We start from the raw sequence: 21,360 nt of genomic DNA, 5'->3' as shown, positions 1-21,360 counted from the left end.
CTGAGCAATGCCCAGAATGAGAGCATAGGCAAGCAAACATGTATACAGAATGAAAATGTGATTTGCTAGAGTAAGCTCAAGAATAAAACATGTATAGTTTATGAAATTCACTATGTATTGTTTGGTTGGACAATGCATACATTTAACACTAATTATCATGTTTGTTTAAATAGTCATGAGAGACAAAGGCATACTGAGCTTCGGTCATTCTTTTGCAGTGGACAGAGGGCAACTGAAAAGTTTTTTAAAAAATGAGAAATCTGTATTCTGTGATAAGCTCTAAGATGTTATCCCACTCACAAAACCCTGGGGTCTCAACTTACATGGCTTTAAAAGGCTAAAAAATACAGACTTCAAACCCCAGAGGAAATCTCAACCATATTTATTTTTGTGTAGAAATCTTGCCATTTTTACCATGAATGTACATGGGTTTTTCTCATTGGATAATTTTACAAATATTAGTATTAAAATGACCAATGTATTTGTGTTCTTTGACCGCCTTTTAAATATCTAAGGCCATTACTCAAACAAAAGCCTGATTTTCAAAACTTTAGACATTATGACAGGCCATGCTTTAATGCCTTTTAAATGATATAAAAATATGATACAAACAGAAACCACTCAGAAATATGAAAATTTTTACACTGAATTTTATGATTTGCGTTGTTAATGAATGCTTTCTTAGGACACTATGGGGAAAAAAAAAAGAATATTAAGCTGGTGAACGCTGTAAGGTCTCTCTGGAAATGTTAACAATCACAGACCTTCAATTACAAAATGTCTATGTGGTCTCTTACATGACTCCTTGAGAATGTGTATATGCTTGGCATTTCTCCTCTGCACATGCAAGAAAAGCTAAGTGACCTTTCTTTCTTCCTTTGTCTCCAGCAATGTCTCCGTCTCTGATTTATGCAAGAAAATATTTTGACTTGTGGGCATAATGCGGCCTGTTTAAGATGATGGGTGTCTGTGCACTGTGTTCTTTCTGTGTACGGTGCTTAAGCGCTGGAGGTGCCTGAAGGGTAAGCGAGAGCTCAGGTTACCATCGGCTTGCTGTTATCTGATAAGATCTTAGAAAGTTTCTGAGTGCTGATCTCCTGTGATACAACAATTTACATTGCAACTAAAGGTCAACTAAATGGAAAATGTTTCCGGTAACACGTAGTTCATTACATAACAGAACAATCCCATGGTCATTAGCTATACATTTTTTTTAGACATTTTCTTCTCATATTTGGGCCCAAAACTCTGCTTGTTTCACACATTAATTTAATTTCTGGACTATAAAGAAAACAACTACTTTTGTCTATGCATTCTATTTCTTAAAGTATTTAAAGATAAACCTTCTTCAAGAGCGTATCCTCTTCATTTATCCTTATAACTCATTCAAAACTCATGCTCTAATTATCCCCAACATTAAACAATGTACAGAGGGTATATTCATCTAAAAGAAAGCATGGTCATGTATGTTCCTTTTCTACCTGGAACAGTGGGCAGGATGTGTGATTCATGTCAGTTCTAAGATTTAGAGACTTGCTATTTATTTATTTGAGACCAGCAGTCATTTTTGTTACCATAAATTTACCAAGGGGGTAGGCTCCAAATGACTTAATTGCTTTCTAAGATAAGATTCAGATAATGGAAAGGAATGCTATTAAATCTTTAAATGTTTTCTAAAATCCTTCAGTGGATATAGTTCAACCTTTTGAACTTCAATAACTTGATAGTGAGATACTGCATTCAAAACAATAGGGTCAAAAGAAAACAATTGCCCTTGGTCTATAATTTCTTCTGCTACTTATTTGCACTGTCAAAAGATATTCAGATTAATCAACCACATAGATCATCTGACCCTTGAAACAGATCAATAGTCATTTGGCAACACAAAGTAATATATGGATGTCTTCGTCTGAGGCTTCAATGACAGTTCCACATATAGTAAAGGTAATATAATAAATTCTATTAACCAGATGGTTCTATTTTAAAAGAATAGATTCAGGAAAGAAGAAAAAAAAAACAGATTCAATTTTCACTCATGCAAACTTGCTTGAGTGAAATTTACATTTTAGAATGTAAATTTGATAATTTGCACATTGGTCTAAGGTACATGAAACCATTAGATGCTGTCATATATGTTTCTGATTATAAATAAGCTAATGGACCACAAGTCACCATGAAACTTTTGGAAATTCTAATGTTAACAGAAAATATCTAGAAAGATATAGGACAATGTAGTATTGGGGAAGTAATTCATTGGTATGTTAAAATATCCTACATATATTAAGGAAAAATAAAATATTTTTAAATCCCTCAAGGTTATAGAAAAAGGCAAATACTAGCCCTTGTTAGCATCATTATAATAGTTGTGAAATTACAGAGATTAAAAAATAAAAATTATCAGTTAAGGACTAGAGAACATAAAAAGAAAAGCCTGGGAAATTAAAGTTTTAAAATACTCCAACTTTATAGTCCGAAAAGCTAAAGACATTTTTTTTAAGTTTTCACAATGACCTTAGTGAGTGAACAAATTTTTTTTACTATTAAGATAAAATTTTAAAAAGCTTTGTGAATCAATAAGCAGGAAAAGTGTTAACATCTGAGAAGAAGACAAATGTGTGTCTATGTTATCAATGTTACCAACATTTCTGTTCCTCTGGGAACTGCTAGCCCTTGTAAATTTACCTCAGGAAAAAGACACATTTGAACAATCTTTTCTACCTCTGGAAAGATAAACTTTATCCTATGATAAAGTTGTTCCACCGAGAGCTACCTCCACCCAAATGCAGAGCCAGGGACTTTTATTCCTACCCTACTGTGCACCAGCTGCTTCCATCGAATGTAGCTCCACACTTCCTTCAGAGTGGTCACTATTCCATTCTTTCATTGTTGTCAGAGTTAATATTTTAATCTATTGTGCTTGCTAGTGATTTTTTTTTCAACTTTATACAAATTAGAGTCATTTGGGAAGAGAAAATCTCAACTGAGAAAAACTTCCCACCAGCCTGGCATGTAGGCAAGCCGTTGGGGGCATTGTCTTGATCAGTGATTGATGTGGAAAGGCCCAGGTCACTACGGATGGTTCAACTCCTGGGTTGGTGATCTTGGGTGGAAAATAAATCAGGCTGAGCAAGCCACAAGGATCACGCCAATAAGCAGCACTCCTTCATGAGCTCCGAAGCAATCAGTTCCTGCAGCCAAATTCCTCCACTGGCTTCCCCTTAGTGATGAACTGTAATGTGGAACATTAAGCTAAAATAAACCCTTTTCTCCCCTCGTTGCTTTTATCCATGGCGTTTTATCAGAACCGTAGAAACCTTAACTAAGACAGAAATTGGTACCAAGATTGTGATATTCCTATGACAGGCCTGACCACCTGTTTTGAGGGAGAATTATGGAACGACTTTCAAATTTCGAGCTAGAAAAGCCATTGAGTGAGTGGTCAAAGGTTAATGAGCTCTTGTGGGAACTTAGATAAGTCCTGAGACTAGTGCAGCTGACGGATGACTAGCTGGTAACTTTCCAGAGGGAAGTATACGCATCCCTTAAAGACTCTCAGGGTCATTTATACATATTTTCAGTTCAGAACTACTAAAGTGAAACCTTTGCATCGCTGGAGAAATTGATACCAGACAGCTGGGGCTGAGAATCAGTTGTGATTAAGAATAGACCAACTTAATTGAGGACAAATCTTCTTGGAAGTGTTCCCTTGGGGTCAGCACAGGACACAGAAGCTGTGGTCCACAGATTCCAAGGTTGTACGCTGGGCTAGCAGCCTAACTTGGTAATGTGTAAGAGTCTCCCAAGGAGTACTCCTTTGAAGGCATAGAGTGCCTAGATAGCAGCTGAGGCTTAGAACTGTACAAGCCCATTGTTGAACACACAGTCTCACTTACAGTAAACAGCCCCAGAATTGAAAGCGTCAGGGAAGCTTGAGGATTGATACTATGGGTTAAGGGTCCCTGAAGAGAACCCATGAAAGGCTATCAGTGAAGGGCAGCAGATATCCCAACATATTGGAGATGCCAGTACCATGGAATGACCTCCACAGAGAGCAGCAGCCATGGAGTGAGACTACCTTGAACCTGTCAAACAAGCCATGTGTACTGAAAAATGCAAAGCTGGAGAAATGGAGTTCTTTGGGGCTCAGAGAGCTATGAGACCAGACCTCAACACTGAAGTTTTTGCACTGTTAAAGTGTGGTTTTGATTTTATTTGGTTGTGACTGTACCTTCCCTCTGGAAATAAGAAAGTCTTCAGCTTGTTATTTTGCCACTTTGGAGCCTTTAAAAGAGACTTCAATGTTTGGGGGGACTTTGGCATTGTAGAGAGACTTTGCATATTTTAAAGGGAATGGAATTTTAAAGGGTTTGCATTTTTTTAAAGACTGTGTGACTAAAAATTTGAGATAATGTTTTATATAGAAATATTAATACTAACATACCATCTGGAGGATCAGTGAGAAAAGAAAGGTTGTAGTTGAATAGTTATGTGTGTGCTTTTGTGTGAAATTGACAAGAGGTCAGTTGTGCTGGCTAGAATTTTGGCAATTTGACACAACCTTGAGTCATTTGGGATAAAAGAACCTCAATTAAGAAAAATCCCCCAGGACACTGGCATGAAGGCAAGCCTGTTGGGCATTTTCTTGATTAATGATTGATGTGGGAGGCCCAGTCCATTTTGAGTGGTGCCAGCCCCTAGGCAGGTGGCCCTAGACTGCATAAGAATGCAGGCTAAATGAGCTGCCCATGAGGAGAAAGCAGTAGTCCTCCATGACCTCTGCATCAGCTCCTGCATCCAGGTTTCTGCCCTGACATCCCTCAATAGCAGACTATGATGTTGAACTATAAACTGAAGTAAACCCTTTTATCCCCAAGTTGCTTTTTGTTATGCGTTTATCACAGCAGTAGAGACCCAAAGTACATCATCTATTTTCTTAATTTCTTCTTAGAGTCCCTATATATCCAGAGCAGTCATCCTGTTCAGTCAGTTTTCATCTTCTAATAAATTAATAGTTAAAAGTTTAAATTCTATAAGCTCTAACTAAATTTCTGTCTTTGACATGAATCAATTACAATGGAATTTAATTTTGATTAATACTCCAGTGGTCTTTTTCTTTTGATAGGGATACAAAATTTAGTGGTGTTTGTAAATCTCCTACTGTAAGCCCAAAGTTTTACTTTGACATAATGGATAATGACTTTCTTCATAAGCAAAAGGACTTTATAGGCTTATTTTTAAAAGCACTTTATATTATTTTGGGACATTAGACAGTATACTAACTAAGCAACATTTTGATGATTTGAATTCGAGTGAATCAGAAACATATGGGTTGGATTTTCCTTGACACACAAACAAGTTTGAAAATAAAAGAGAAAAAGTCATTGGCAAAATTCAACCTGAGTATTGCCAAATATAAAATGCCTAAAAACAGGGCTTTTAAACCAACATTTTAATGAACCCCAAAATACTGTCTTTGTTTTTCCATCCTTAAATTATTCTATAAATTTGTGTTTTAAAAAGAAGGAATTAATTTACTCGGAAGATTTAAACACATAAAGTACCAAACAATGGAAAATTACCATGTTAGGACGTTGGATGGAGATGTTAAGTCTTAAAAGTGAGATTAAAGTACTATCTGATAAACTATGTACATGTGTGTGTAAGAATTACATATATGTGTTAGAAATGTTCATAAATACCTAGTAAGTCCAAGAATTCTGTCTTCACAATTTAGAAAACTGAATATCTTAAGTAATAGAAGATCTAAGCCTGTTTACTATCTTTTTAAAAATAGTGCCATCATGAAAGAATGCTGGACAACTTTGAAAATTATTTTGTACACTGCATAAAATAGCGTATCTGAAGTTTCTGGATTTTGCAAAGGAAAAAAAGGAGATACATTTGATTTGTTTTGTAGAGACAAACAAATGGAGCTGAGAAAATCATGCGTAAAGCATGAAAAAAAATTCAGTAAAATATCTTTAAAGTTTCATGACAGATCCATTGCAGTTCATTTGTCAAATTGCTAAAAAGATGACTTCACAGATAGACATATTTTCCACAGGTTCTCTGAGTCATAATGCTGCTCTTTATTTCAATAGCCTTTTGATTTCCAAGATATATTTAGACCTGTTTTCCATTTTTCTTTATAGGGTAGGATAAATAAAATTTAATAATATATCTCTCTGGCTTTCTCCTTATTTTGTGATTGAAGCTATTTAACCACTGGACTGTGGTTTGCTCTTGTTGACATGTGGGATACAAAGGCCTTATTTAATTTTCAGGATAGTTTTTTAAGTATAGCGTATTACATTTTATTCACTTACTTTTGGGTGCATATGTATATGTTGGGGGGGGCTGTGAATATCATGATGCACTCATGGAAGGTGGAGGACACCTTGCAAGAATCAGTTCATTCCTTCTACTGCATGAGGCATTGGGGAGTGAAGTCAGGTCATCAGGTCTGGCATAGGGTGACTTTACACACTGAGTCACTTCACTGTCCCTCAAGACAGTTTGTGTTTTGTTTTGTTTTGTTTTAATGCATGTGTCCTGCACTGTGCCAAGCACAGTAGATCCAACTGTAAATGAGAGATGCACAATTCCTGACACCATGAAACTGACATTCACTCAAACACACAATCACAGATTAAGTTCCTGTGGTTGATCAAAGCAACAACTGTAATTTCCTATGACTCATGATCTAGTTGCAAGAGTATACTATACTTAACTCAGATTGCATTCTCCTTCAGTGATTCTGTTCACTTTCTTAATAATGCCTGCAGTCATGTTATACATGAAAGTTGTTCTGCCCAATTCTAGATGGTTAACTTTCCCCAAAGCAACCATCACTGCCATTCTCTTTATTTACTAATATCATTTCCTCTTCCAAGAATAATCAACTACCCCTCCAGTTTCCATGACTACTCCTCACAGCCCCCAAATATTCTCTCTTCCTCACTCCCTACTCCCCCCCCTCTCTCTCTCTCTTTCCTCCCCCTCCCCCTCTCTCTCCCCACCTCTGTTTTTTAAGATCCCACCCCAAATCCAGGAATGTAGAAGCCAGCCAGTGATTGTCTAGCATGCAGGAAAGCCTGAACTCTAACCCAACACCACATATATCTGGAAGAGTGACTCATGCGTGTAATCCCAACATGCAAGAAGCGGAGGCAGGAGGATAAGATGATGAACATCTCATCGGGCACCTAATACATTTGATACAGTGGGATACAAAGGCAGGACCTCCACAAAACATAGGACTTCACTTAAAAAGTATATTCACAATCCAATGTCGCAAATAAAAAGTGGTCTGTCGGCTGTGTGAATACCTTGTTCTTCACTCTTCTCTGCAGGAAAGGATGGAAGAAGCTTGACTGAGAGCCTTGAGAGCACACACCTTCACTGGGAATGTGCAAGAATGCAAGAAGCTTTAAAAGCTGCTTGAGCACAAAAGGGAAGCAAGCCTGGCACACTTGACTATTTTAATATGTTCACAATTGACTACTTCAGAAATTTTGAAAATCACAAAAGGTAGGATTCAAACCTAAATTTAAATTCTAAAAGTTTGAAGTATTTGAAAACAGGTTAGTGTTCGTTTATTTTAGGTTCAAATGATAAATACTATAATAGTTTTAAGACATAATTACTCATAAAATATAAGAGAAATAAATCAGGGACAATTATAAGGTCAATATATAAAGGCAAGAACCAATCCCTGACACTGTATACTGATAATCCCTGTATAATCCCTGATACTGTACTGTCATTGCAGACAGGAGCCTAACATAACTGTCCTCTGAGAGCTCTGCCTAGTAGTCAATGGAAACAGATGCAGACACCTACAACCAAGCATTAAAATGAGCTAGGGAAGTCTTGTGGAAGAGTTGGAGAAAGGAAGGATTGGAGGACCTGAAGGGGACAGGGACTCCACAAGAAGACCAACAAAGTCAACTAACCTAGACCCAAGGGGTGTCCCAGAGACTAAACCAGCAACCAAAGAGCAAGCATGGGCTGGACCTAGGCCCCCCGAACATATATAGCAGATGTGCAGCTTGGTCTTCATGCATGTCCCCCAAGAGCTGGAATGGGGGCTTTTTATGAATCTGTTGCCTGTCTATGGATCCTGTTTCCCAAACTGGGAGGCCTTATCCAGCCTTAGTGGGAGAGGAGGTGCCTAGTCCTGCAGAGACTCGATGTGCCTGGGTGGGGTGATTCCAAGAGGAAGCCCCACCCCCTTCTCAGAGGAGAAGGGTGGCATAGAGAAGGGGATGTGAAGGGTGCTGGGAGGGGTGCTGTGATCAGGATGTAAAGTGAGTAAGTAAGTAAATAAATAAATAAATAAATACGAAATCAAATTGGATAGTGAAAGAAATAGGCAATAGTGGGGGAAGGTGGGGGGAGAGCAAACTTTCAGAAAATGTGTGTGCAGTGTGAGGAGGGGAAGGAATTAAAGGAAACAAACAGGCTGATCATGTTTCATAGATTCTTGATTTGTTTAGTTAGACATTTCAGGCGTGTCCCCTGGGAGAACACTGGGATAAGTACACGACACTAATTTAATTTCTTCTCCTTTTGGGCCACATACCAAGGAAGAAACAATTGACTCCACCCCCACAAAGCTGATCTCCCAGTCTGTCCATAAGTGTACAGCAGTCTAAGACTGGGAGGATTATTGGAAACTCATTTAAATACATTTTCCTCAGTTTACATTTATGACACTTAAACTTGATGATTTCCAACAATAATTTCAAGTCCATACATAGAAAACATCCTACAATGCAACCAAATTGAATTGCTTACAACATTTTTTAATTCAGTATCACAAATGAAAAAATCTGTGGAAGAGTTTTCACTTGGGGGCAGAAGAGTCCAAGACTTTATCTAATAATACTTTCAATGAGAACTAATTTTTTTTTAGATCAGGATTTGGAGGCACATGAAACATTCACTTGATGAACCTCGTGACATATTTAATTTGTGACTGACCTCTCATTCCTTGGAGTCACACATTGTTTATCGTGTCACAGACAGTCTATGAACCTGGTTATGGGAGAAACAGAATCACCAGGAAATCTTAGCACATGCAGATGCTACACCTGTTGAGAGACTCCAGACAGAAACTAATTGGGTTTAAGTGTGCAGTCTATTATGGCGAGAGAAAGTGAGTCACATTCTAGATGCAATGTCCTGATCCTGAATTGGGGAGAAAGTATGGGTAGTGAAGCTTAAATAAGGCTATCGTCTGCTCAGTAAGGACTTTGAACCCCAAGCTTTCTGAACCTACGTGTAACATGAGAAGGATGTAGGGCATGAGATAACAGATACCCACAAAGCATATTTTGAAATATTTAAAAACTTTAAAACAAACTAACACGCTTTTGAATAATTATGTTCTACCTTCTTATTATGACAAATATAATTTGTGGCCTAAAAGTATAGGTTTAAATCAGAGTGTTTGGACTCTGTGTGATCAAGGGCTGACAAGGTTCTAAAACAAAAGAGCTTAAGCCTCCCTGCCCTTATTTGATTGCACCAATGTTCTTTCTATATAGTTTACAGAGGCTATTCCATTTGTCTGAAAAGCGCATCCCTACAACATCTACCACTAATCGTGTCTTCCTTGTCTTTTTGGAGTACTGCTCAGTTCTACTCACTATATTCTTCCCCCACACCATAGCAGGCTCAGTAACATCACCATGTGGCCATTACTTTGGGTCTCACCCTTGGCAAACTTCAGGAAGCCACTTCTGCATTTGCTTACTGCCACTGTATCTCTGGCATCGACGTACACAGCACATAGTAGGTCCTCAGTGAACACTTGGGTGCAGAAGAATTAGAATTTTGTCTGAGATTCCTAAAGTGACCCCTTCCATGGTTGATACTAGAACAATTATCTTTGACAAAATATCACAGCATGTTAACAAGCCCCTGAGATTGCACTGTGTGATTTTTTTGTGACCCTTGCTCCATCAGCATCCTATCTCCTTCCTTGTATTATTTATTGCCAGTTCTTCTGTTTCCTGAAAATATCCAATAGACTTTTTCTTTTTAAGATATATGTTTGAATAAAAATATGTGTGTCCCCAAGAACCACAACAAAGCCATAGGTCCATACACTTTCATGTTATATTGCAGTAGTTTTGCTAGTTTCTATATGCAGCTTTAACAACAGGTTGAAAATGTTCCTAAGAACAAAAGTGGTTCCTATGTTCTCCACCACTGCTCAAAGCCAGGCAATTCATATATAGTAGATAAATAAAACTCTATATGCTGATTTATGGATATTTTGCATAATCCTAAGTAATGTGTTGCCTTGGACATAAATAATAAAGGTTCTATTAAATAATACAAAAAGCCATGGGTCTAAGCAAAGCCTCATTAAAAGCATTTAGGTCAGGACTTACCATCCCCCGTCTCTGCACAGAGCTGTAAGCCCAAATTGTTCTGTGGATTGATCACCCAGTGATTGCTGGTCACAGTGATATCAAAGACAAGCCAACCCACATCTAAAGCTTGTGTCTTCCTTGTATCTAGCAGAAAAAGATCTGCATCCCTAGGAGAGAGGAATGAAAAATAAATTAAAGGTTTAAACGAAGGTCATAATTTCTCATATGAAAGTAAAAATATTTTAAAAGCACTTTAAAAGTAACAGGAGTTAATTAAAGAACAAGGATACGGGTGACTCCAATGGCAAGCGGTAAGACAGCCATTGCCTACCTCCCAACCCAAACCCAGGACTTATTAAGACTATCTGAAAGTCATTTCTATCTTTCTGTTTCTCATTGTCATTTCATGCTAACTTAATGATCTTAATTTGGTTCCTGGTCATCAGGATGCCCTCCAACAAACATCTGTAAGTACATACCCCTTAACAAAAAAGAAAAAAGAAAAAGAAAAGAATTAAAATGAATTTAGACAGAAATGAAAGTAGCTGCTCCAATTTGGATGAACGCGGACTCTCGGAGGAGCACAGGCAGGGGAGGTGTCAGCGTCTGTTTTGGGATAATTGATTTATACTTTATATTTTTAATATAATACTTTTGTGGATAGTGAAGTCCAGAAGGAGTCATTAAGTGTACCACTGCATAAAGAGGCAAGCCTCATGAGTGGAGAGACACAACCCACAGTGACAACGTGTGTCCTTCCCCTGTGAGTCCACGTTCCCTTGTAACAATCATGGCAGTGAACAGGAATGCATGTGCACTTGAACGATCTGAATAATGTCATGATTAACATTTATAAATACATGTCGATCTTAATTGTGCTATTAAGTTTATGAACGTATGTTTGTTAAATCACAGAGAATGGCTACACATGTTCTCCTTCTGCTACTGCAGAAATGCATTGTAAAATGCTGAAACTCTGCCAACATAAAAAAAAATCACTAGTATCATTTTTAAGTGAACTTTTCTACTGTTTTGAATCCTATTATTAAAGAGCATATTATATAGAGGGAAGAGTAAAGCTATGCTGTAATGACCTCCATAATGTCTCCTCAAAGATGTCTCTAAAATATAGAAATTTTGAATAACTAATACACAGATTTAAAAAAATCAAAAATTGAAGTATTTCTGACAAAAATGAAAGTGAAACTCTAAATCAATATTTGAGGCACTCCATAGTCACTACGTCAATTTTACTTGGTTTATACTACTCACTGAGCCTTCAGAGAAATTAAAGTAAGTGAATAGGACAATCAAATCACCTAGTTAGCAAATATGGCACTATAAGTATTCAAAGTGCTTAGCAGAGGAAGGCTGAAGACATGCTGAAGTCTGATGCAGGATATAGTTTGACATATTACAGACTTATGATGAGCAGGAAGTGCAAGGCAGAAAGATTCATATTGTACACAAGTTTTCAGGACCCACTGCATTCATTTATACTCGACAACATCAATCAACTTTCTTCTTCTCCTAACTTGGGAAAGCCACCAAATATATAGAATAAGTAAAATATTTTAAAAATAGGATTCCTCATAGTTTTACAGTATTTGATAATCATCTCTGAAGTTGTATTCTTTTAAACTAACCACTCTACTCACTACTTAAACGCAAGTCACCGTATCTTTGAAAAGACTCAAAGGCTACATAGCTCTCAAGATTGCTCCTTTCTAAAATATGATATAGTTTCCCAATCATTTCTTCAAAGATGATGGCCCCAATCATTAAAGCACTTGAAAAACAAGAGATTAAAAAGAGTGCCTGGCAAATACAGAAGTGGATGCTCACAGTCATCTATTGGATGGAACACAGGGCTCCCAATGGAGGAGCTAGAGAAAATACCCAAGGAGCTAAAGGGGTCTACAACCCTGTAGGAGGAACAACAATACGAACTAACCAGTACCTCCCAGAGCTGTGTCTTTAGTTGCATATGTAGCAGAGGATAGCCTAGTCAGCCATCAATGGGAGGAGAGTCCCTTGGTCTTGTGAAGATCATATGCCCCAGTACAGAGGAATTCTAGGACCAGGAAGCAGGAGTGGGTGGGTTGGGGAGCAGGGCGGAAGAGGGTATAGGGGACTTTGGGAATAGTATCTGAAATGTAAATGAAGAAAACATCTAATAAAATTTTTTTTAAAAAGAGGTAGCTTTGGATGTAAAGTGTATGTATGTGCACATGTTCACATACATATGTCCATGTAAGTGTATGTACATGCATTTGGAGGCCGAAATTTGATATGACATACTTTCCTCAATCACTCTCTATGTTGCTTTCTGAGATGGGATCTCTCCTGAGCCCAGAGATCACTTATTCTAAGGTGCTGGCCAGGGTGGTCCAGGGGTGATCCCGCTCCTGCCCCTCATCACTGAGATTGCTGCTGTGCATCACCTCTCCCTGCTTTTTACTTTTATTCTTTGACATGGGTATGAAGGTCCAAACTCAAGTCTTCAGGCTTAAGTGGCAAACAGTTTACCAACAGTGATGTCTCCCCAGAGCCCCACAAAGGGATAATTTTGATAGGTTACATCAACAAAGTTCTTCAGGTAACCATTTAGGTGATATTTTCTACTATTTTAAAACTGTATTACATCATCATTCCATAAGAGAAAAAAATATCTAAGGTCAAGTCACAAATCTTTCTAATATGTCCCTCTTTGCTACTAACAATAGATTTAATGCATACCTTTAGAGGGAAACCATGCCACAGACTTGTGCAAGCTTTAAACGTCTGCATTTCCATGACAAATTGCAATGTAACAGATGACAAATCCAAAAAGGGTGGTATCAAAAAACTATGCATTCTAGTTCACCTTGGAAGGGTTCAGATAGTCAACTGATTTCATAGGTACCAACATGGTTTCCTATTCTTGAACAAAACTATTTTATTCTGATTATTTCTTTTGTTTCTCCTTTTTCTATTTATATAAAAACTTGCACATTACCTCCAGACAATAAAATTTGCTTTAGGGTAATAAAGTATATTATCAATGAACACAGTGGCAGCCATTCTATGAGTTCATTCAAGTGTGCAAACCTTTTTCTTTTTTTTTCCAAGACAGGGTTTCTCTGTGTAGCCCTGGCTGTCCTGGAACTCACTCTGTAGACCAGGCTGGCCCTCGACTCAGAAATCCGCCTGCCTCTGCCTCCCAAGTGCTGGGATTAAAGGTGTGTACCACCACGTGCACCACCACTGCCTAGCCATGTATGCAATTCTATTCACAGTTGTAACTTAAAATAAACCCACTCTAACTCTATAGGAAATTAGGTGTGAATTCCTGTGTATTATAAAATTTCTCTACAAAGAACTTTTATCACTAAGAATAGTTTTTAAAAGCCTTATCATTTCCCATGAACAGTATACAATAAACCTGTTACATTTGACTGTTGTTCCTAAGGATCGTACTTAGGACCTCATGCATGCTAGTCAAGAGCTCTGGCAATGCGCCTGTACTGTGACTGGAAGAGAATAAAATCTTATTGTTTTAAGGTACCCAGACTTTTAGTAGTTTGCTATAGCCACTTCAAGGAATCCACACACTCACTGAATTGGAAGACTCCCCACGTGAAACAGAGAGTTCACTAATATAAAGTACTGAGGAAAACAAGGAGGAAAGCAAGCATGCCTATAAAATCCTTGGGCAGTGAGACTATCAGTGGATGACAGGCAACAGTAGAGTTTTAGAAATCTAACTGCAATGGCTGAGAAATGAATGAGAAAGTGAAAGGATTGGATTGTGATTTGGGGGGCTAAGGGACAACAGAAGCAAGTAGGAGAGGTTCTCTAATAAATGATAAATGATGTTGCTTATACAGTGCATTTAAAGACATACTCATAAGACAAAGCGTTTACTATGTTAACACAAGAAAATCTTGGGTAGACAATATTGGATCTCCTTTAAAACCAGCATGTACTGTTATGTCTTCATAGCACTACACTTGAAGTTCAAATACAAAACTTCTTTATGAATAAAATAGAGGCAGAGGATTAGCTAATATGCTTACTTTTGATCATAAACCAACAATTACAGTGACATTTGTACTGCTTTTATTTATATATTCTTTTGACCTTGCAATGGACAGCATCTCCATTTGCATTTTTCTGCATAGTTCTATGAAAGGTGCTGTATGACATACTTGTGGATAATGTGTTTTCTTGCTTCCTTCTCAATGCAACTGACACACATTTCACACTGATAATTTTCCTACAACCTAAAGCAGGAATGTAAGATTTTTGGATCCTCTGCATCTTTGTTAGAGTTTCCATTTCAGAGATAAAACACTGATCAAAAGAAACCTGCAGAATAAAGGTTTCATAGTCTAACAAAACAACTCTATCAGCTAGAAGACAAATATTCAAACATGTGAGCCTATAAGGGACATTTTATATTAGAACAGAATGTGGCCAAGAACAGCTTGGACAAACTGCTAGGACATTTGCCGTTCTACTTCATCGCTACAAGGCACAATCACATCTCCACACTGCCCAGGCTTTCTCAAATTGAAACTCTTTCATCATCTTTCTTGAGTTTTTCTTTGAATAACTTATAAATTCTAGGAAAATAATTTACTTACACGACATTCATATCATGGCTTATATTGGAAGGAAATTACTGGGTCAGGAACTCAAAATTAGTGATATAATCAGTTACCAAACAAAAATTCCTCAGCTGTCTCATCACATAAATATTGCCACCACACTCCTGAGGAATTAATCTGGTACTGAGCTCACTAGCTAAACATATCACAATAATAAATTATAGTTTCTGAACGCTGTCTTAAAGTTTGCCCAGTCCCCAGTGGATACATCTACCAGACACTCAGGGAGCCCGGCAGAAGAGTGAGTGCATACAGAGATTGTAAGAGGCTCATGGAGTTTGCTGTGAGATGGTGTAACGCCAGAAGCTATAGCCACAAAGTCTCACCTATTTGACAGCTTAAACATGAGCCAAACAAAGATGACACAAATGGATGTGCCAAAGACGATGGGAAAACCCCAGAGACCTCAACCCTACACAAAGAATGGACAACTAAATAAGCGAAAGGTGGGAGAGAGAGTTTTCCTGGGGGAAAGCATCACAGGTGGTTATCCAATACCAAATAGTCAGCCCTGAAAGCATACACACAGGTAACATTAAACACACTGAGCAGGTTGTATACAGGGATAGATAGATAGATAGATACATACATACATACATACATACATACATACATACATACATACATACATAGACTATATATATAGATATCTGTAGTAGGTTGTACTTAGAAACTTATTATATATAATTATATATTATACATATATTTATATATAAAATGTTGTATAGTTTTATATATTTAAATTTTATATTATAATAGATATATATTCCTAAATACAGCTTATATGTGTATATGCTATATATACATATAGCATATAACAACAATGAAAAATGCCATGAACTTGAAACAAAGCAGGAGGAAGTAACGGAAGGGCTTGAAGAGAGGAAATGGAAGGGGCAGTGATTTAATTATGTTATAATATTAAAAATAAAAGAAGTATATGGAAAAAAGGTAAAGTTTAGATTGTGTGCTGTTTTTAGATGTTTTTAGATGACCCTTACTATTTCATACAAAACAAACACGGACTTCTAAAATTCTGAAAATCATGAGTATCGGTATTCCAGAATATCTGATTCTGTGTCATATTTTAAATATTGAGATTTTAAAATGAGCACTTGGGATCAGATTATTCGTTGTTGGTTAAAGGAGATGCCTGGTGCCTTTTAGAAGGTTTTGTAGGACGCACTATACAAACTCAGCGTAACCACACATTCAATGCCTGTAGTACACACCCAAATCCCACACCATCCCCGTCAATGTGACAACCAAAAAGACATTCAGACATTGACAAATGTTCCCTAGGGAGCTGTGGGGCCCCAGTTGAGAACCAGTGATAGAATAAAGCTTGATCCCTGTATACCAAGAAATGTAAGCTGTGCTTGACTGCTGCCTTGCACTAGCAGAATCAACTCCACCCCCTTCCAGAGTCCTCCTCTGCTCTGCAAGTCTCATGAGGCCAGGAAATCGTCCAGTGTAGAAGCTGTCAACATACATTTATTTAGAAGAATGTCCACAGAAGAATCCCAAGTCTTAAAGAAGCACAAAGGGGGAGAGATGGTGTAAACGGGAAGCTGACTGTGGACTGAAATGATGACAGCAGAGCTAAATACACCAAGGAATGAAGGCAGCTAATAACATTGGGCAGTCTAGCCTAAAATGTTTGTGCAGTGGAGTCCAGAAATGTATGCCCATAGAGCATCAGACTCCTAAAAGGCTCGTGTGTGTGTGTGTGTGTGTGTGTGTGTGTGTGTGTGTGTGTGATTTTTAATTCAAATGTAACACTTTAGTACAGCATCAGACACATGTGTCTGTTAAATGTACATCACAACCTATGTGGCTGTTGATCATTTTGTTTGTATAATATGATTTAATTAATAACATTTTTAGGTATTTTAACATTTTAATGTATAGTATTTTAAAGTTAAAAATCCAACCCTTCCTCTGCCTCTAGAAAGTTCCTATCCACCCTGAATGATAAGTCCCAGAGCCCTCCCCTGAAACTGGTCCCCCACCCACGTGAAGAACTCATTTCCCTTCATTCACATTTCCACATCACTTAGTGCATACTTACATCATAGTTCTTAGCACATTGTATTATTGTTATTAAAGTCTGTGTGAGGCAAGCTGTCTACATCCCATGTCCCCCAGGCTATGAGCTTTTGAGATCTTATTTACTCGGCCTTGGGTCCTCTGTGCTTGCTCAACAAAAGCGTGCGTGTGGCGCTCAGCTGCATGAGCTGGAAAATTTAATAGTGTGGAAACCTCATTTCTCAATAATGTCAATATATGAGGTGTGACTGAAGAGCGGTGCGTTCTGTATGAGATTTGGAGTTGTTGGTTTTATATAAAACGATTAAAATAAATGAAATGATAGAAAAATGTGTTACCTCTTTAGCAGGAAAAATACAGACTTGGATGCCTATCAGAACACTTCTTTAAATTGCACGCATTTAAATGTGCATAAGCATAAATCAGGAATGTAAGAGATGGTAGGAATAAAATCTAGAATGTAAAGAGTTGTAGGTTACATAGACGAAACAAGTGGGAAAGTAGATGGCATTAGGGCTCTATCCACTTTGCAGTGAGGTTGCTTAACACTCTTTGAGGATTCACAAGCTAGCTGGCTAATCGATCAGCTGAGGTCTCTTAAGTGAAACATCCAAACATTAGACAAAGTGATAGCAAAGTTTCCACACACACATACACATGAAGGCAGGACCTTACAAACAGTGAGCTTCCATATGAGATAATGCATATGTGCTATTAAATGCACTGAACCAAAAAGTACAATCTATAAGAATCTCAACTGCTTCTGAAGTTTCCTGAAAATACATTAAAAATTTACAGTTCTGAGGCTAGAGAGATGGCTCACTGGTTAAGTGCACTGGTTTCTCTTCCAGAAGTCCTGAGTTCAATTCCCAGCAACCACCTGGTGGCTTGCAACCATCTGTAATAGGATCTGATGCCCTCTTCTGGTGTGTCTGAAGACAATGATAGTGTACTCTCATACATAAAATAAATAAATAAATCTTTCTGAAAAATTTACAGTTCTGGTGATAAAAGCTTTGAGATGTGACATACATTTTGAAAATATAAGAAAACTATTTTCTTTTCCTACCTCTATTTTAGTTATTTAAGGAGCAGCAGGTATATATTCATATGACAGACTACATACAGCAAATGATTTTGAAGATTTATTTGAATCTTAAAATTACTTTTTTGTATTGCAATTCTTTCTCTTTTAACTGATCATACACTGTGGAATGTGGCTTTATTTTTTTTTACCTTGATTCCTGTCTCACAGAATTAAAGTTAAATTAGCATGAAAAAATTCAATAAAATAAATAAAGAGAAAATATTAGTTCTAATTTTCATTGGGGAAAATTCCTTCCATAGCTTAAGAAATATAAGAGAAACATTTTTAAATCCTAGTATTTTGACATTCGTCCTCACTGAGGAGCAGCTGGGAATTCTACTTAGCATATATGTAGTATAAAGTTTTTTCCCTCTATCTCTTTCTCTTTCTCTATACCTTTCTTTTTCTCTCTTCCTCTTTCTCTTTCTCTTCATATGTGTGTACAAAAATATCGTAAGCACAAAGAATTATGGGCTTGAATTGGTCAACTTTCTATTACTACAAATGAAATATTTAAAATAATAAACATACAAATGGAAAAGAGTTATTTGGACTTGTTATTTTATCAATCCCAGTCCTGATCAAGTAGCCCAATAAATACTGAAGCCTTGTAGGGAGGAATGCATTGTGGTAGGGTTTTGTGGCTGAACAAAGTATCCATCAATCATGAGGTGATGCATGGACAAAGATTGAGTAAAAGTTTCAACTTTGGAAGCCATATCCCCACAGTTAAAAAAGAATCTCTGACAAAGCTCCTATCACCTCTTAGAGTCCCAGGGAACCTCAACAGTCCCCTTCTGAAGGTCACACCTTTAACATACAGGTCTTTAAGGAACATTTAACCTCAAAACTATAACAAGACCTGAAAAGGTGTCTTTTTATTTTGGTCAATATAAAATTTTATATTTAGAATCAGTCAAAATATTCAGAATGAGGAAGGCCAGATGTATTAAACATTCTTCTGAAAAAGACATGAAATGTTAAATAACCAAGAACAACTTAATGTCCATTAAAATACACCAGACTCCTCATCATAAATAATAGTGATGTCAAAATATTAATTCAGATCAAACAACTTAGTAGAACCAGGAATAAAAAGAAATGTTTACAACATCCTTCCTTCCACTGTAGAAAAGATAGTTATAAGTAAAATAAAATTAGAGTTGAGAAATATTAAGTAATGTTCAAAATACTATTTTCAATTATCACTTAACTTTGAAAGGTATACCATTATTTCATGCCAAACAGATGTTTTATAGGACTCATTACATGCACAGGTATTGTGCCTCTATTTTATAAGTAGAACCACTAGTATACTTTATGAGTCACACTTGAAATTCCATCACTTGATAGGCAGAGACATAGATTCTATAAGTTCTAAACTAGCCTGGACTACATACAAGATATTTTAACTTTAAGAACAACAATGAAAATCAATGATTAAAAACACCACTACAGTGAGAGTTTTTAAAAATATAACTCACCTGTGGCCAACAACTACTGTTAAGAAAATGACACAGATCTTTCTGACTTCTTATTAGTTCTCTTATAATAGCAGTGCATATAGAGCAAATTTTATTAAAATGATCCTCCTTAATTGGTGTTCCATGGGATACTAATAAGTGCTACACATCTAAAACTCAGTTAAAAAATAATTCTGAAGAAGGCCAGCTAAAACAATTTTTTTTTTACCCTTGAGATCTTTTTAACCATGTGACTTTCTGTTTAGCATCATGAGCATTCTACAGGTCGTCAAAGGTATTTGACTTCAATTTTTTATCTTCAATAAGTATTGTGAGAGACTAATAAATTGTTCTTTGGGAAACTATAACAATTAGAACATCAAGGAAAACCTAAACACTGGAAAACTATAAAGAGTTATCAAGGTAAAGAGTGACTACACATAGAACCTTAAGTATTTACCAAAGGACACAGAAGTTCCCCATGAGAAAGTTCTGATCTCCTGAATGGAAGCTACTGGCAGATGAAGAGCTTCTGGCTATAACATGTCAACTCTTCAACAAAAATAGCTAATCACTATCTCTTGTGAGGCTATGCCAGTGCCTGGCAAATACAGAAGTGGATGCTCACAGTCATCTATTGGAGGGAACACAGGGCCCCCAATGAAGGAGCTCGAGAAAGTACCCAAGGAGCTAAAAGGGTCTGCAACCCTATAGGAGGAACAACAATATGAACTAACCAGTACTCCCTAGAGCTCGTGTCTCGGGCTGCATATGTAGCAGAAGATGGTCTAGTCGGCTATCAATGGGAGGAGAGGCCCTTGGTCTTTTGAAGATTATATGCCTCATTACAGGGGAATGCCAGGACCAGGAAGCAAGAGTGGGTGGGTTGGGGATCAGGGAAGGGAAGAGGGTATAGGGGACTTTCAGAGAGGAAACTAGGAAAGGGGATAGCATTTGAAATGTAAATGAAGAAAATATCTAAAAAGATAGCTAATCACCACAAAGATGACTAACTAAAACATTTCTGTGTTAGATTAAAGGTCAGAGAACATGTTTATGAACTATAGTTAATACCTGGTTCTTCATTTGCATCAGTCCATTATCAGTGATATTTTCAGGCTCTTAATATTTTGATCTATCATCTGTTATCATGCAGTTTCCAAATATCTTTAGAAAGGATGGGCACTGGTTGTCTGTCAGAATCTAATATAAGTAGAACTATCTTTATTCAAAATACACATAACTAATTGTATAATATCCCACCCCTTACCTAGCAAACAAGTCCTTTCTGGTTTACAGAACTCTGATCTATTTAAATAATATTATATGAAATTTTGTGTAGGTATAATAAAACACAAATTTTCTTGACTGAAAGGCAAATTGACAAAATGAGACAAAGACAAAGAAAAAACAGAGAGAGAGACATGATGCCATTTCATACATGGATTGGTCAGTAGTAGAAAATTCTGTAAAATGTTGGAGGGATATTTTTTTCTGAGACAGGGTTTCTCTGTATAGCCCTGGCTGTCCTGGATCTCACTTTGTAGAGCAGGCTGGCCTCAAACTCAGAAATCTGCCTGCCTCTGCCTCCCAAGTGCTGGGATGAAGGCACGCGACACCACGCCCGGCTGGAGGGATTCTTAATATTTACTTATTCATTTCTTTTCATTTTTAGACATATTTTGACTTTTTTTTTTTTTTTTTTTTTTTTTTTTTTTTTTTTT

At 37.1% G+C, this 21,360-nt stretch overlaps 1 protein-coding gene across 1 annotated transcript in view; it reads right to left on the bottom strand.

Annotated features, from left to right (window-relative positions):
• Bmp5 (bone morphogenetic protein 5) overlaps positions 1-21,360 on the bottom strand; it is a 124,092-nt gene that overhangs the window by 48,041 nt on the left and 54,691 nt on the right. Inside the window, exon 3 of the mRNA XM_021172253.1 lies at positions 10,404-10,552. Coding sequence (XP_021027912.1) covers positions 10,404-10,552 — 149 coding nt within the window. The remainder of the gene's footprint in view (positions 1-10,403; positions 10,553-21,360) is intronic.

The sequence above is a fragment of the Mus caroli genome, chromosome 9, assembly GCF_900094665.2.
Source record: "Mus caroli chromosome 9, CAROLI_EIJ_v1.1, whole genome shotgun sequence".
Lineage (NCBI taxonomy): Eukaryota > Metazoa > Chordata > Mammalia > Rodentia > Muridae > Mus > Mus caroli.
Note: the sequence above shows the minus strand (reverse complement) of the source record. Positions and strands in the feature narration are given on the sequence as shown.